The sequence below is a fragment of the Poecilia formosa genome, unplaced genomic scaffold (assembly GCF_000485575.1).
Source record: "Poecilia formosa unplaced genomic scaffold, Poecilia_formosa-5.1.2 Scaffold307, whole genome shotgun sequence".
NCBI classification, from domain to species: domain Eukaryota; kingdom Metazoa; phylum Chordata; class Actinopteri; order Cyprinodontiformes; family Poeciliidae; genus Poecilia; species Poecilia formosa.
The window spans coordinates 614,185-632,963 of NW_006800246.1; the positions used below are offsets into that span (position 1 = coordinate 614,185).

Genomic DNA, 18,779 nt, shown 5'->3' on the forward strand with positions numbered 1-18,779 from the left:
AGGATATTTGAGTGGTGGTAGTTTTGAAACAGTAATGATTTCTTGGTTAATGTCAAGTTGTCATAACAAAGACATTTTGAATAATGTCAACTTTGTATTAAAAGTGTCATAATGACACTTCGAATGACGAATGACGCTTTATGACAACAGTCATAAATATTCATGAAGGCTTATTCATGTTCATGACAGGTGTTATGTCATGTTTATGACAGTGTCATGACAGTCTTATTCACCCCCCTTCAAATAAAGTGTTACCAAAGTTTCATATGATAAACTGAAGAGGAAAAAAGAATAAATAAAAAAAGAATAGTCACAAACTAACTGTGATGAAAGTGAAACAAAATGTTAGACATGCAAGAGGAATTTCAAACTTAAATGAAACTATAAAGATTGAGCTTTTGTGTTGTTGCAATATTAAAGCACTTCCTTAAATAAAATGATTTCAGTTATTTGTGTATTTAGGTTTTATTTCAGTGGTTCAGACATGAGATCAACTTAAAAAATGTTTAGAACTTTTTTTTATTTTAAACTGAATAACAATCTGTAAATACCACTCAGACATCCCGGCCATTTCTGTGGGATTTTCATTAGTCATAGTCTGCCTGACACCTATGAAAAGTACGCATCTAAAATCACAAACCTTCCTGTTCTAACGCCCATCTTTAAATGAGTCATTTTGCCTGCTCTTAGATGTGTTCTTATGTAGATTACAGCCAGGACAACAGGATAAAAGAGTGATGCTGTTTGCAAAGTTTCACTGCTGAGGGTAACTTTGACAGGAGAAAAAAAAGGAATTGTGTTGCACAACTGACTTTGGAAAGGGAAAAGTAGAAAAGCATATTTTGTTCCAATCATGTTTGCCTGGAATTGTTCCAAAAGATGTCTGTTATGCATCTAAATGGTCTAAATTGGTGTTTCCTAATTTCACAATCAGAATCATTTCTACTGGCCAAAACTGTGTGAGCAAATCCTTAAATTTGACTTTGTTTTCCAAGACTCACAGCAAACAGACATTAGGTATAAATATAGAAACTTTAGAGTAAGTGTAACAAAGAATGAAAGGCACAGCACATTCATTAATGTGTACGCACAACCCTTTTTTAATGAATGAAAAGAAGAAAGATAAGTGGTGGTAGTGCACATGTTTTTATTTAGTTGAACACAAATAAGTTAAAGTCAGATATTTGCATACCGTGGTCATGTTTGGTTTTAAGATGGATTCAAGTGCAGGAAACTAGCAGAGCAGAACATATTTTTAATAGAAAATAAACAATGAAACATGCAGCAGAGGACAAGAAAGACCAAACAGTGAGAACGGAACAGGAACAGTAGTAGGTGATTCCATGGAAGAACCCAAAAACAATGAAGAAAGGAAGCCAGACATCCACTGATGAAGGAGTGGAGAATAACCTGGGAGCCAGAGATGAATAACAGCTGCACAGGGAGGCAGGTGAAGATAAGGATAGATAGAACTGAAGGAGCAGAGGAAGAGAAGTAAAGGAATACAAAGGCCTGAAACCAACTGCAACAAGAAACAAAAAGAAAACATGAATCCAAAGAACAAATAATAAGAATAAATGAACACATATGGAATCAACCAAAATGGCAAGTTCTAAAGAGGCAACAGTGACATGCTATTGCTTATGAATGTCAAAGTCTCATTTTTTTAGTCTCCCTTTGGGAGAAATGAGAAATTTGTATTGGACAACACAGTACATACTGAAAAAGCAACAAAATCAGCAGTGTAAAAAGTTCATGCAAAAATCTAAAAACACACCAACATTTCAGTTATCTCCTGTCAACTGGCCATGTTTTATCTCGATTAAAAGAAGTGAACAAATATTTAGTCATTACATAACAGAACCCTGGGGTACATTCTCCCAAACTTAAATAAAACAAAATTTTTCATATGCATTTGAATGTTCTTCCTGTTTATTGATGATCTGTTCAAACAGCTCTTAAAAGCTGGATGTAATCAGGCTTTTGTTTTACTCCACTAATTCTCTCCTCTCTGTGGATTTCAGAAATAAACACATCCTTCACAATATTTTGCTGGGAATAATTTCCAGGTCACTGGCAGCAGGACAGTGGAAAAAGGGGAAGAGGAGGCATAAATTAGACTAATGACATGAGCCTGATGATAATTTACACAAAATACCCCTATTTATGCAGCCAGTAATGACAATTTAACGTCAGCCAAAACACAGTTCTAAAAATGTTCAATCCTCCATTAACTCTGTCAGACAGCCCAGAAATGTGTGTTTGTGTCAGTACATCTGCCTAAATTGTCTTTCATCTGCGTATTCTTTGTTCAGACTCATCCTTGTTGAAGACGAGGCCCTGCTCTGAGGCAGGGAAACCCTGTAACCCCTGTGTGGATGCAGCTAAAGCCTGTTACCTGAACGAAACCTGCAGACGCCTGCGATCAGCCTACAACATTATCTGCAACAAGGGCACGCCCCCACAGGCCCCTGCAGCCAACCAGGAGCCATGCAGCAGGAAGAGGTGTCAGAAGGTAGGCACAGACATGTTTAATGCTGGACTCTGAAGTTGGTGCAGAAAACAGTACTGAAGTTCCAGTACTGGCCTGGAGCAGTACTAAAACTTCAGATCCAGTACAGCATTGGTCTCAAAGTAGCCTGGTAAAAACCAGCCCCTTGTTCTACACTTGGCATCATCCAGAGGGTCTGGGCTCTCAACTGCTGAGAAACGACTGCTTCCTGGAGGCGTGGACTCTGAGAATTTTAAATTTAAAAATGTAAAACTTCATAGAACTGGCACATGTGTAATGTGCCAGTTTGATGCTAAGAAGCTTACCGGAGATCTCCACTGAGAAGAGAGGAGTGCCGATCCGAATGAGGCTGTTGATGTTAATCAACAGCTTATTTGGAAACGTGACCAACACAGACTGAACACCTTTGTTCACGTCCTCTGCTGCCATTGCTAAAACTATTTTACAAAGTATTTAAAACATGTATTTAGAATTATAAATACATATAATTCTAAATACATGTTTTAAATACTTTAAATTATAAATACATATAATTCTAAATACATGTTTTAAATACTTTGTAGCTCAAATTGTATCTTTGTTTAATTATATGCCAAAACTAAAGTTATTTAGTTCCCATCACTATCTTGCCTTCTTTTTCCTTGGATTTAAGTTTTTAGTTCTGCTCTGGCTCCCTGTGTTCTGTGTGTTTTTGTAAATGTATTTTGTTCTCTTTTTTTTAAATTAAACTACTAAGGACCACTTGCCACCTCTGCCTCCCTGCATTTGGGTCCGTCGTCACTCCTCTACACACTAAGACAGTCAGTAGGTGAATGGGATTTTTGACACTCAGTGCAGCTTACATTCAGTACAAGGTTATTTGTCTGATGCCACTGGGGAGAAGTATCAACAACTTATTCAACCCACACTCTCTTTATACACATGGAAAGTATGTCTGTAAAGAAACTGGTGCTTTTCTCAGAAAAGTGGCCAAGACATTTTATGCGATAATAAAAATGGGTAACTCTCCAATGGGAGCAGAGCAAGAGGTTACCTCACCATGTCTTCCCACCAATCACTGTGATTGTGTTTTCACGTCGTTGTATTATATGAAACATATTTTTGTTGTGTGAACGCAGCTCGGTCTTCCCTTGGGAAGCTGTGTGTTGGAGGAGATAGAGAGACCATCCTTGTTCAGACAAAAAACAAACTTTAAATAAATTGGCAACTTAGGGAAATAGTTTTGTCTTCTTCCTTACACTAAATAAATGCTTAACGTTTTATTAAAACCTAAAATGTGCTTTTTTATTCAGCCTTCTGAGATTACCTCGCAGAACCATATTGGTTCTAATATCTTGGAATTTGTCTGTACCAAAGTCTTTATAAAACGTCACTGAATAAGATTCTCTTATTCAGTGTATAAGAGATATACTATTATCTAAAATATTTTCTCAGTATTTTTTTCAGTATTGTGTTTCTTTCTTGATTTTTGACTTGCATATGGAAAAGTTAATAAAACAACTTAAACTTAAAAAGATTCATTAATTACATCCTAGCTCCCATTAATTGTGTAATACATTGGTAATTATATTTTCCTTTCTTCAGGGTAAGACCACAGTCTATGAAGACTGAGACAAAATCGAGACTTTCAGAGTCCCACACTATGACACAATAAAATGTAAAACATGGTCAAAAGTGCCTCTCAAATTGATCTGAGAGGCCGGGTAATGAATTTTGGCACAGGGGCAGATTGTTAATGTTACCTAGCTTGCTTTGCTAATATCAATTTACACCTTCTTTGTGCATTGTTTCTAAGCAGTGCAGAGAAAGATGGTCTTAGTGCTGTCAATCACACTGGTGTAGCTCAATATGCTAATAACGGAGAAACCTCTGTTGATCTGCTGTCATCAGAGGCCATGCTAACTAGCCATAGCAATCATGGGTTCATTGTGAGGAACAAACTGTAGCATTGTAGACACAAAGGGGGAAGGTGGGAGCAGAAGGTTGATTGACAGCACAAAGACCCTCCTCCTGACTCTGAGGTTGTTTACAGATAAGCTGTAAAGTTTTTACAGCTTATCTGCCTCATACTATACTGTCATGACATAATAGTTTAAACAAAATATGTAAAAAATATCCATCCATCCATCATGTAACACGCTTAGCCTTGCAGGGTTGTGAGGGGGGCTGGTGTCTGTCTGTCAGGTTGGACAGGTCACCATTCCATCACAGACACACAGCACAAACAACCATACACACACACACCTGAGGAGAATTTAGAGACTAATAAACTTGCAGTCATGTTTTTGGACGGTGGGAGGAAGCCTGAGTACCCAGACTGAACACACACATGCACAGGATAAAAGTCAAACTCCATGCAGAAAAACCTCAGGCTGGGACTTGAACCCAGGACCTTCCTGCTGCAAGGCAGTGTTACTGACTGCAGCTTTAAATCCACAGAAAATTCACTTTAATAGGTTGGTGTTTTATTTGAATTCAGTCTCTTCAGATTTTTTAGTGTCTATTGCTTTAGTTGCTCATCTTTGAAAGCACTTTGGCTATCTTTGTTATTTTTAAATGCGTTATAGTAATAACATTTATTTTGACATCATTTGCTACAGTGTTTCATTTTCCTGCTGACAGCCTCCTACCTTTTAGTGTTGCCACTGTCATGTTTTAAGTGGGTCAGTTTTCCATTTTGCAAGTAGGCTAAAAGTTCCAGGGCCATGAGTATTTTACAAGGCCATGCATGTGTGTGTGTGTGTGTGTGTGTGTGTGTGTGTGCGTGTGTGTGTGTGTGTGTGTGTGTGTGTGTGTATGTGTGTTATAATTAGCATCAGTTGCGTTTCCCTTCCCTGTCAGGTTGTTATTGTAAATAAGAACTCTCTGGTTAATTGAAGGCTGAATGAATTTCCTCCCGATCTCAGGCCCTGCGGCAGTTCTTCGAGCGGGTCTCATGGGAGCTGAGCTACCCTCTGCTGTTCTGCTCCTGCCTGGACCAGGCGTGTGCTGAGCGCCGCCGCCGCACCATCATCCCCTCCTGCTCCCACCAGGAGAGGCATAAACCCACCTGCCTGGAACTCCGACGCACCTGCCGCTCCGACGCTCTGTGCAGGTGAGCCGCACTCAGCAGCCAATCAGGCATCATCACACCGGCACTCATTCCCTTAACCCTGACTGAGTCTTTCCCACTGATTTTAAACATTTCTTGGGAGGAACTAATCAGCGGAATCAAAAGTCGAAGAGCTTAATTGCAGCAAAATGTCCCAGCCTCTCAGGTCAAATTTGCACATTTGATTTATGACTCTTCAGAGGTTGGAAGAGGCACGAGAAGGAGCAGCTATAGGAGCACAACACCTCTCAGTGATGGCAGCCAAGGTGCCCTTCAACTGAGAACACTGTTGGTTGTTTTTCTTTGTGTGACTAGGCTGAATGAGATTAGGGTAGAAAGGGAGAGCAACTAGAAGCCTCAAAGCTTTTAAAGAAGAAGAGCTTATTTCTGTTCAGTTGCACAGTTTTTTTTTAATGCAGTATTTATTTTTGTAGACAACAAAAACTGACAGAGAAACAGTTACAGTGAGGAACCAGTACTTCCAAATTCAGTGGGAAGGATTTAAAAAGAGGATCGATTTTCTGCTGTTCATGTACATGAAGTATGTAAGCATTATTTTGAGTCATGTGGAGTCCATCATCTCATATCCTGCTAAACAAACCGGCCTCCGTCGTACAGCTGTGTATTCATGTGAGAGAGGCTCACTCTGTTTAGTCTGACGGTCACAATGAATATTCTTTGTTACTTTAATGTTCTGATTTCTAACAAACAGACAAACTGATAGCTGTGGAAGACTCTTAAGATGTTTTCAATAGGCTGGCCTTTTGTGCTCACAATTACTGAAACATTACTAAATTGAAGCCATTCAGCAATGGAGTGAAATGTGTCTTTCTGTCACTTTTTGAATACCTTCTGTTTAGATTTTACAGATTATTAAGCTGAAAACATTTTATTCATGTTTTCTATTCCCTGTTTGCTTTGTTGAAATTTTAATGACATAATTTCGCCACAGTATTGCTGGTGACTTCCAAAGTGTGAGAAGCCTGCCCCCTCAGCTGACAACGTGTTGAAGAGTTATGGACAGACGACTTTGGTCCCAGATCAGTGCAGCTGGTGCAAAAGGAAACCCCTCATTCAGAGAGTCGACTTTTGATCACATCACTTGGAGAAATGTTCCCTGATTTCCAAACTGTGGTTCAAATGTAGCTTATAATTCCAGTCTTAGGTGTGGCTACAGAGTGTGGATTCAGCCTCCAGATCAACATCCAGTCCTCTATAAACGTCGTCTCTCTGAAGCAAAAGTCCCAAACCTCATGGCAAAAGCCTCTGCAGCAAAGATGTCTGACTAGTGGGGCACAGTTCAGGTCCATGCAGACCAGGAGGGAGATGAGAGGCTGTGTGTTCAGACCACTGCAGGTCAATCATTCAGAATTTAAGGGCACAGTTCATTGTTTAACGACAGTTACTGGGACAGCAGTCAGTGGTTTTTGTCATTGTGCAGAACAAAGTTGCATGTTGATGTGAGGTGGCACCTTGTGGATTCTCTGTTCAGAGAATTAAGCCGAATGAAAATTAAATACATTTCAATATGTCATAGTAATTTCAAAAATGTTATTGAAAAAAGTTAAAATTGGGTAAAACTAGATTATGATAATTTCAGTCAGAATGACAGACAACTAAAAAGTCTAGCACAGCCTGAGGTGTTCATTCTGCCTGCAGGTCTGATGGTTTCAGCCTCTGTCTGTCTGGCTGAAATCATTCCCTTAATGCTCTCTTTTCCTTTGCAGATTTCCAGGATTTTGCTCTCTGGTGTTTAGATTTCAAGTCAGTAATTAGAAACATGAAATGCTTGTAAAGATGTGTTTTCCATCTGCACTTAGTTGCTCCAGATCAATGGCTGTTCATGGCTCTAATAACTCAGGACAGGCTTTGAAAGCTGTGGGATCTTCATCAGCATGTGAAAGCAGCATGTGTGGGAGTCAGAGTCAAACTCTGTGATCTTCTAATGTCTTCTGAATAAATATGTATCACCTCCCCTGCAGCAAAGGGCTTGCTCTCACAGAGAAGGTTAAGCACTTAATACATTCGCTTTCTGAGTACACTTAGGCTGGGTACGTTTTTAACAGTTTTGTACATCATTTTGTAAATAGATGGTAATAAATTAAAAGCATAATTGAATCTGCCATGAAACAGAAAATAACTTGATCAAAAAGTAATTTCCAGTCATTTTGGCATTTGTGGGGAATTGAGAAGAATTATTTCTAAATATGGACACTGACTGTGTCTCAGCCAAGTTTCAGAGTAGATCTTGATTTAAGTGTTTATTGATTTAAGTATTTATTTAAGTATGTGATTGTAATTAATGAATGCATTTGGAACTTTGAGATCTAATCCTGGACATGAGAGCTAACACTAACAACACAAGGAGAAGGTTAAACACAGGCGGGTTACATGGAGCACAGGTGTGAAATTCAAACTGGAAGACTAACTTAAGCCTCATCTGCATCATCCAATCGCTGCATCATGCACTTCTACTGCAGCCTATCAGCAGTGCCAAAACTTAAATTCACCCCTGTTAAACAAACTTTCTTTCTATGTGAGTTACTCCAGGTTGAGCTCACACCTCAACCTGGTCAGTAGTCAGTAGTACTTTAAGCACTACTGACTGAGCTGGTAACTTTTCTTCTGTCCACACTTGCCATCCATTTTGTTCTTTTTGAAGACAGAATTTGGCCAGTTCCTTTCTTTTAACCTCGGGGCTAACTTCCTCTGGTCACTCCACCACTAGCTACCAGTTGCAGTGCCACCAGTGTCTGATTACCACAGGAACTTCACCCAGCAAACTTTAACCACAGCATTTTTTTAGGGGCTTTATAAAGACATGTCCACAATAAATGGTTGAAACCAAGAACTGTGTTCAACCTTGATTAAACTCGAGAGGAATGACACCAGGCTTTGTTTGGATGCTGTAAAAGAAACAAAACCTGTCACAAGCAGACATCATATAAGATCCAACCATAACTAAAGACCAACCAAGGTTCTCATGGTGTGAGTAACAATCTGACATGCTGTTCTGCCTGAAAGCAGTTCCTAAAAGACTCCACATCCACATTTGATTTTGTTACATATAGAGCTTGCTTGAATATTAAAGTCAAATTCAGCAAAAGTAAACTATAATCTTGCACAGCAAGGGGGTCCATCACTTTCAATAGCCACTTTAAGCTGAGTGACGGGGCTTTTAATATGTCCACATTTCTGTGCTTTATTTTAATGAATTATGCCTATTTTATGTCACATAATAATAATAAATCCTGCCTTCTAATAGAATTTTTTTTAAAAAATATTATTTATAAGTCCCTTTCGATTGGGTTTATTTATTCAAGTTGTTTTCACAGAATAAATAAAAGAATAAAATAAGAATGAAGTTAAATGTAGCAGAGCTTACATTTAAGCTCTGCTAAAATGAGCAGAGCTCATCCACACCAGGACACCACCTGTCCTGGTGTGGAGAACCAGGACAGGTGACAGGTGTTCCTCAGGGCCCATCCACTCACTCACAAACATCCACAGACCTCACACAGTTCTACAGTCAGAGCTACAGTGTGGAAAAGAATGTCAGCCATGTTTTTGTGTGCTGAAGAGTTTTGGACATTAAAATCTCACAGTTGACTTACTGGTACTGCAATGTTTATTGAACCATGTGCAACATATAAAACAGCTCTGATAAGAGTTACAGTAGCTACTTAGCACTCAAATACAATCCTTTTGGAAACAGACATCTCTGATCTGAACACATGTATCACAATGAACAAACTATGGCTGAACATAGCGCTACTGTAAAGTTGGGACTAAGGCTGAAACAAACAATCATTTTAGTAATTGATTATTCTGATGATTAATCAGATAAAAACACTGACACATTTGGCAAACTTTTTATTTTAGTGCTTCAGTTTTGTTTATACAATATTAGAAAAACTTGAAAAAAAATACAAATAAATTAAAGTTTCAATTCCTCTCTTAATAAGGAAATAATTAATTGACTAAAATGCATTATTAGTGAAAACTTAATCATTTGTGGCAAAGGATTAATCTGCAGCTAAATAAATCTTACTGACACCAACATGTGACAAGCTGCACCTTTTCTGCTTGACTTATGAATACAGTGCAGGGCTGATCTGGTGACTATGTTTTGACTAATTAATTTGTATCTGGATAACCAAAGACACTTAACAGAATATTTTGGCTTTTACAAATTCTGAAGCTTGACCTTCCCTTATCTGTGCAGATGTGACAAGAAGTCACACCTGTATGTGTGTTTTGGGTAGAAAATATTTATCCAAATAAAGATTTTTCATTTTTCTTGATGGAAAAATACGTATTTTTTTGTACAGTTTTAGCGTAATTACTGCTCTGAGTGTGTCCTTTCAACAAATTGTCCTATGTGAGTCTGTATCCAGTTAACAATCAGTTGATTATTAAATTACACTGAAGATTATTTCAATAATCGATTCATAATGTTAGTTTGATCAATTGTTTCATCTCTAGTTATGATAGTCAATACGTCTGAATTTGTGTTTTTAGCATAACATGTTTTTTTCTAGTTCTGACTCAAGTAAAGTAGACAGAATGATGAAAACACAACTGAAGGACTTTTCTTAAACTGCCAGCTTTGCTGCTGTTAGTGCTGTTTCTCCTTTGTGTTTAAATGAATGTGTGTGTTGTGTTCAGCATTTAATATTGCTTTGTGTTTTTTGCTCAGTGTGGATATTTTTAATGGAAACACATGAGTGACAGGCACAAGAAGAAGCTAAAAACAGATGTTCATTTGTTCCCAAACCAACATGAGCAGCTCCCTTCAGGTAGACAACAGAGCCCCGTGTGACAGATAACAGCTTCGCCCTCAGTGTGGAGCATGACTCATGTTTTATTGTCTGGAAAAGGAAGCTCAAAGTAAACTCCTTCAACTTTTAGCCTCCATTAACCTGAAATAGGTTTTGAAGAGCTGCATAAATCCTACAGGTCTGTGGGGACTTTCCGGCGCAGGAGGGCGTCCGGCTCCTGCTGAGGCTGAGAGCAGACAGGACGATGCAGCTGTGGGGAATCACTGTGACTGACACACACAGTAATTAAATACAATCTCTGTCAGAAGTAATGCATAAGGAACCTACGAACAGCGAGAAATGTTTTTTTTTTTTTTTTTTACAAAGAAGTCAATTAGCATATTAAATAGAGCCTAAGTCACACCTGTAGCTAATCTTTATTAAAAGCAGAATGAAATAGCAGTACTGTCAACGTTCCACATGAGAGGGTTCAATTAGGATGTGAACAGTATTATCATCCTTAACCTCCTTGTTTGACAACCGATTTTTAGTTCTTCAACCAGCTTCCTGTGGTTTTCACATATTCTGGGTGCTTGCTGCTGTCCTTTCAACCCAAACCATTCAAACCTTCTCAGTCAAGCTTCTCACATCCCTGATCTTACTTTAACTTTGACAAACCTCAACACATGCCACGCCTACAGGAAGCAATCATTCCTCAACAGCTGAGGGCCCAGACACTTTGGACAAAGCAAAGTGTAGTTTTTACCAGGTTTCCAACAGACCGACTCAAAACCTTCCTAAGATCGGTGGACAGGGCACCCCTGCTTTAGTTTATCATCTGCTGCAGCGTGGTGTTTCACTACGTTTTGAATGTGTAGAACTCCTGTAGAACTATGGAAGACTTTCTTCCATATTCTTAGCCATACTATTCTGTGTTTGTAGGACGGTTGAGATCGTTTCTGTGTATTCTTTCAGCACCAAACCCTCTGCATTCTTGTCAGACCTGATAGCATCTTATTCTCCAACATGAACAGACGGTCAGCAAAGTCTCGTGCAGGGAGGTTAATAGCTCATTCTGAAGAGACCCTGCGTCTCTCAGAAAGCCCGTTGCCTTTGGGTCTCCATTCCCCCTACAGTGACCCTTCACTCGAGACTGAGGCTGGAGTTGGAGTTGAAGGTCATGTGGTTAAAATGTCGTTTGCCGCCCTTTTCACCATTGCCATCTGCAATAATGTGGCGGTTTATGAAACGTAAAATTTCCAAGTTTTTAGACTGTCTCAGAAAAGAACACTTTTTACATAGTTTCTCTGCAGTTCTCCAAAGATTTCTAGTCCTGATAATCGCTCAACAGTTCCCCATAAAGGTTTTAGAATTCAATAAAATTGATTTAATGTACAAATTCTCAAGATATACTTTCTCTGCTAATGACAACAGCTAACTCTTACTTCCCCAAGAAGCAACATCTAATACTCATTACCAGCTCTGACAAAGACACAGCCAAATGAATATCTGAAAATGATTTTAGATGACAAGAATAAATTATTTTAGAGCATCAATTATTTATTTTTATTTTTGAGGAGCAGTATGACCTCTCATTGTTCATGAGACAATGGACCATCGCTACCCTTACAGATTCACTGAAGGAGTCATGAGGATTTGAATTCTGTCCTTGTTTGCTGACAAGGTCCAATACTTGTACTTGCCATATTATCCCATAATAATTGTTATGGTATTATAGAGGTGCAACACGTTGTGGGAGCTTTTGGGCACAATGGATGTATTTCAGTTCACTTTGTATTTTCAATCAGAAACTTAAGAAATCTGACTTGTGTATTTAAAGAGAACACAATAGCAGCACACAGCAGCGTGTTTGGTTGGGAAAGCTTAGGGTCTCATTGTCGGTATGGACATTGATGACCATCAACAAGCACTGCAGCAGTTCAGACAGTATGGAGCAGAGAAGGCGACTGTTGTCTCTAATAAGGCTGAGGCTGTGATCCTAAACTGGAAAAAGCAGCAGTACTCCCTCTGGGCCAGGATGAATCTCTGCCTCTAAAGAAATCTGCTCAGCTTTCTTGACTTCTTGTTTGAGAGCGATGGCAGAATGGAGACAGTTCAATGGATCAGGGCATTTTGAGCAATACTGAGGGTTTTGTTTCAGTTTGTGGTAATTTACTCATCTGTAATAATAATTGCATATTGACCCTGACGGTTGATCAAGACTGTAGACTTGTCTATCCTAAATGAACACTGTTTTCCAACTACGACTTTCACTACATTTTTACTTTTTTTATTTTGAGAATTTCCTAATGTAAGGTGACCTCAACAGTGTTTAAAAGTATCAATATAAAAATATTATAATTGTTATCACCAGATGATGAGGCGTGGCGATCTGTTCAGAATGCTCCCTAGTGGCCAGCGTTGGGACTGCTCACTGCTCGTCCCTCTGCAGAAGGATAACCTGCTTCCTGCTCAGGTCCCTAATGAGGAGCTGAAGGGCGTCACAGAGGAGACCAGCGTCTAGAATGCTGTCCTGAACCTGTTAACCCAGCAACACAATTATGAACAAGCAGACACTGAAGGTATTGTCTGTGGATACTAATCCAGCTGAGGCTCTGTTTTAGCTCTGTATTGTTCAAGTTGGTTGGAAAGTTGAGGAAATGACTGTGATCTGGTTATTATGATATAATACACGGTTCAAAGCTGTGCTAAAATATGCCATTGATAATAATGATGTTGGATTTACCAAAAGTGTCCCATGCTAAACTGATAAAGTAAATTGTCTCAGTTCTTATCCCATAATAAATATTATGGTATGATGGAGGTCTATCTATTATCTGGACGTGCAAAGGACACAATTTCTCCTCTTGGACAAATTGGAAACACTGGAATTTATAATCAAGTTGTGACAGTTTAATTTGTGGTAGATTTTCTTACAGTGAAGCATCAGAGATTTACAGACATAATTCACCTAAAATCATCTGTAATGAACGTTTCAAACCTGATGAAACAGATCTGAGAATCTATGCAGGGAATGCAGGCCGGACTTTGAGACGTCCTCACTCAGGGAAGAGAGGAAGCCCTTTTCAAGATGACATTAAACTTTTCAGAGTTGATTTAATAGATTTTTTGACTTTGTCTGTCCACACAGCTAAAGGAGGGTGAACTGCCAGAAGTGCCTGCTGATTACCTTGAGGGGGTGTCTCCCACTCCCACACAATTATCAGAGGACTGAGGCTCAGTCGCTGCCTCTTGGGAGCAGGAAAAAAAAGTGTTCAGTCATTACTGAATGACAACAGTTCAGAAAAGGACAATATGAGTGAATCTGTTTCTGCTTCTGACCTGGAGGTGTCACAGTCATGCTGCCTGCTAAAACTGAAAGGGATCAGAAAAACAATGATGTTTATTCTCAAACTTTACACCAATGAAGTGAAGCATCTCAGTCACGCATGTACAGAAGGGGAGATGGGTCGATAGACTGAAGCCTCCTCTGCAGTGATGCTGCTCTGTTTTGTCCATGTGAGGAAAAAAAAACAACACTACGTCTTCTGCTCAGTTCCAACCGTCACTTATGGCAGTGACATGTGGATCACGATTAAAAGAGACAGGTGGCTGATTTGGCTCTACTCTGTACAGTTCAGGTGATTTTCCTAGCTGTAGTGGGGGGATCATCATAAAGTTGAGCGGTCAATGTCTGAGAAGTAGTTTGACCTGACTGACACCAATGGAGGACGTGGAAGCCATATTGCTCAGTCTGTCATTATCCTTAACCCTCTGATGCGTAACTGGGTCCTTTTTGACCCGGTGAGGTCAACTTTCTGCAATATCTTTGTAATGAAAAGTTTTTATCACTTCATATTCCAGGTATTCCTCAAGAAACATGTTACTGATATCATGCAATTTTTAATTTATCTTTTATACATTTTAAGAAATAGCATGTTTTATGTTACTACCCCATTCTTCCGTGAGTGGGTCCAAAATGACCTGCATTCATTTCCTATGGAATTTAATGGGAATCTTTGTTTCTTACCAACTGTCTGTCAGGAAAACAATTTTTTGTGAACCAAACTCACTGAGTCCTAAGTGTCACCCCTGAATAATAATATTTTACACAGCAATAACTTTTACATATAAGTATTATCTTTATTTTTTATCTCACTGTTTGTGTGTGTCAGTCATGAGTTATACAGCGTTATTGTCACAAATCAACATATTAGCCTTCTTCAAAGTTAGCCAACACTAGTTATCTAACCAACTAGCTAACATTACCACCTATACTTTATTGTGCACGTATATTATTTGTGTGTGCGTCTCTGTGTGTGTCTCTGTGTGTGTCTGACTCCCTGGATGAGAAAACCAAGAGAGAGAGAGAGTTGAATGACATACAAAACCTGTTGATCAATGTGTTCAAGATTCTTTCTTTTATCATCTCAATAAATAAAATAAAAATCCATAGCTATATAAATAAATGCATAAATAAATGAGCCAGAAAAGTATAGAGTGCTTTCTTTGGGTCGGGGAGGATGTCCTGCCCCAAGTGGAGGAGTTCAAGTATGTCAGGATCTTGTTCACCAATGAGGGAAAAATGGAGCAGGAGATCGACAGGCAGATTGGTGCAGCGTCAGCAGTGAAGCGGGCGCTGTACCGATCTGTCGTGGTGAAGAGAGAGCTGAGCCAAAAAGCAAAGCTCTTGATTTAGCGGTTGATCTAAGTTCCTACTCTCATCTATGGTCATGAGCTTTGGGTCATGTCCAAAAGAACGAGGTCATGGATACAAGCGGCCAAAATTACTTTTCCCTGCAAGGTGTCTGGGCTCTCCCTTAGAGATAGGGTGAGAAGGTCAGATATCCAGGAGAGACTCAGAGTAGAGCCACTGCTCCTTCATGTCGAGAGGAGCCAGTTGAGGTGACTCGGCATCTGGTCAGGATGCCTCCTGGACGCCTCCCTGGTGAGGTGTTCCAGGCTCGTCCCACCGGGAGGAGAGCCTGGGGAAGAGCCAGGACACGCTGACGATGTTTCTAGCTGGTCTGGGAACACCATGGGTTTTAAAAGTGTTCTACAAATTGTCAGAAATGTTCTACAAATTGTTCTAAAAGCATTTTAAAAAAGCGAAAAATAAAAATATTTTAAACATTAAATAACTCAGTTGAAAGTATTATACAAAACATTATTTTGAATCAAAATGACAAAAGTAGCATAAAAACACATTGATTGTATCCCGGGTCAAAAAGGACCCACTCACGGAATCAGTGGGCTTTTAAAAAGGATTAAGGAGTGTTACATTAAAATGTAGAGGCCATTAAATGTGTCAAATTGTACAATGATGGATGGATGGATGGATGGATGGATGGATGGATGGATGGATGGATGGATGGATGGATGGATGTTGCTCTTTAACTGATGATGTCATTGCAGTGATTGGATGATGCCTGCAGTGTGTTGACATGTCTGACCTTGTTTTCTCCTGGGCTGTGTGTGAGTTCACATCGGTCTGTTTGACGATCGGCTCCACCAGTTTGACTCCATGTTGTCTTTAATTAACAGTCCCACAGTGCGCCTGCTTATTTGCAAATTTACATATTTGCATAGCTTATGAGCTGCCAGTTGCCGCTCTTACTCAGCATCAGAGTATCTTGCCCTTGCTCGCCCTTTTTCTTCTTCTCCTGCTCTGGTCACATGAACACCTCGCCTTCATCCTCATGTTAAAAATGTCTCTGCTGCTCATCATCGCTCCTGTAAACCAACAGGACACTTTCAGATGAGCACAGAGGAAATGAGACGAATCAGAGGATGTCTTTGTGTAAACTCCCCCTCCCACACACACACGCACACACACGCACGTATACACACACACCCTGAGAGAAAGTGAGCAGAGCTGCTGTGTTACCACCGTCCTCTGTGACCTACAGAAAAGAGGCTGCTATTTCCATCACGCCACCACCTCACCTCACTGACCGTGTAATGGAGCGCTGCCGTCACTAGATTGGCTCCCTCGCCTTAAAACACACTCATCGCCCGCTCCCCGCGCCGCCGCCATCAGCTTTGGAAAAGCAGTTTAGCTCAGCATGCCTCAGCGCGCGGGCAGAGTGTTTGCATGCACAGCGGCGTTGTTAGAGCGACGTGCGTCGTGTGATGGAGGTCATAAGGAAGCTGATACATATAAATCCTTGCATTTGCCAGATGCGTCCTGATGGAAACTTCCAAAATGTCTATTAGATGTAAAGTTCTTCATCCGACCCTGCTGAAGGTCTGAGAGGGTCACCTCATACACATTACAAAAACATTGTTCCTGGAGTGTGTGATGGCACAGGATGCACACACACTGTGCACACTAACCCTTTACATGTGTTCGGAGCTCCCCCCCCCACACACACACACACACTGCAGGTTTTCACCGCTGCACTGAATGTGCACTTTGCTTTCAATTACACATTCTGGTGAATGTCAATGCATTAAGATGAACTGGTGTCATTATTGGAGTTAATTATTTAAGTGGTTGAATATTGACTGGAATAAATAACTCAAAATGAAGAAGGATGCAAATGCAGAGGATGGAAACACACTTTTCACTATTTGGCATCTCTTATTTGCATCTGTCCCTCCAACATGGAAGAAGCACATGAAAAATTGTTTAGACATTTCACACACAGATCACACCAAACTGAACTTCACCTGGTGGAAAATACATTTTAATTCATTTTATAGTTTTTGCATAATTAACTTTAACCTTTAAATGAAGATTATTCCAGTCAGGTATGTTTGTTTCATCGGCTCTGCGATGATGTCACACACTCTAGCTTTTGGTGCAGTGAGTGTGAAATATTGAAAAACACATAAAAACAGATACTTTTGTCTTCCTTCACCCAACAAGCCTGGAGGTGGGGCCTGTATGACTCCTTGGTCAGCAGTAATGCCTGTCCACTGATCCATGCTGGGTCTCTATGGTAACCAGCTGTCATGCTGGCAGATGAATGGCGGTTTGTGACTGCATCAGGTGTTAAATCAGACATTCAGCTCAGCTTCAGGGTATCTGACAGCAGACGGACAGCTTTGCATTCTGGGAGAAATGTGTTTGCTGACAGCTCTGCTGGTATCAGCTGAATTCACACACTCTGTCCTGGAAAAGGTAAACAATACAATTACAGCACTCTGGATTTTTTTCTGGTGTACATGCATTTATTTTGTATTTGTAAATATTCCATCATGTTATAGTCATTTTTACACCTTTCTAATAGTTTCACCAGCATGTTATTGATCCCAATTTTCCCCAGTTTACCCAGTTTACCCAGACCCCTCACCTCCCAGCCGTGTTGTTGCTGTTTTATCCTCTGCTGTTCAGCTGCCTGTGCTTTTGAATTTCCATTTTAATAACCATTTCTGTCATTTTATCCTGTGTGTATTAGTTCACCATTACTCTCCAGCTTCTTATTTTCCCCATCTGTAAGTTTTACAGAAATACTCATTGCTTTTGTTGTTGACCTGCATGATCCTGATATCAGGATGTTTTAGACTTCATGATTTCTACATGATTTCTTTTTTAACTTGGAAGAACCTGTTGGCCTTTCTAACTCCACCAGCTCCTTGTAAATCAGATCATTCATATGCCCAGCAATGACCTGCATGCATGATAATTTTTTCTAAATTGGAACATTGCTTTTTGTCAAGGATTGATAAAGTCCACTATCTTCTCGCATTTGATTCTGATTGCACAAAAGTGGAGTTTCATTTTCACAGATTAAAAACCTCAAAGTTCTCCTTGGTTTGGTGTCACAGAAATATTTAAGGAGAATTCTGCTTCAGCATTCAGGGAGACTCAAATAAATAGTTGATGCAGTGTCACTGCATCTAAAATGTAAGTGCACTTAGAAAAAAAAAACAGCACATGCTGAGGCATTCAAGTGTTTAAATTAGAAGGGAAGGTGTCTCAGGTTGTATGTGGCACAATGTCAGGAAGATTCTCAGAAAAGGACAATTCCTCTTTATTTCAGCCTGACTTCTGAATTTGACTTCTTCTTTCTCTGTGACTTGTGTACTTTACTTTGCCTCAGGAATGTGTGGAGTGTTCCTCTTTACTCTGGAGGTAACCGACATCCCTGAGTCACACAAACAAAAGTTCTGATTTAGCAGCAGGTTGTTCAGGAGCCAATTCATTCTTTAATCATAAATTTGTTCCGTTTTTGTGTTCATAAATAAATTACCAGAGTAGTGAATTTTTTAATCCTTATCTGAATGAATGGCAGGACCCTCCACTCTTCCATAAGTATGTCAAAAATAATCTGTGCTACAATCAATGCATTTTGATGCTATTTTTGTCACATTGAGTAAGGATTGTCATTTGTACTAATGCATCTCCAAAAGATTTGACTTCGGTGTAAAAGTGCAGTATTCTATGAGGGGCAGTTTAGGACAAAAATTA

General features: G+C 39.7%; 1 protein-coding gene across 2 annotated transcripts in view; it reads left to right on the forward strand.

The window, feature by feature from the left end:
* The window catches only part of LOC103152315 (GDNF family receptor alpha-2-like), a 117,688-nt gene that overhangs the window by 68,399 nt on the left and 30,510 nt on the right, over nucleotides 1–18,779 (forward strand). For both annotated transcript variants that reach the window (XM_007572736.2, XM_016661018.1), the window contains exons 4-5: nucleotides 2,316–2,515; nucleotides 5,419–5,606. In XM_007572736.2, coding sequence (XP_007572798.1) covers nucleotides 2,316–2,515; nucleotides 5,419–5,606 — 388 coding nt within the window. The remainder of the gene's footprint in view (nucleotides 1–2,315; nucleotides 2,516–5,418; nucleotides 5,607–18,779) is intronic.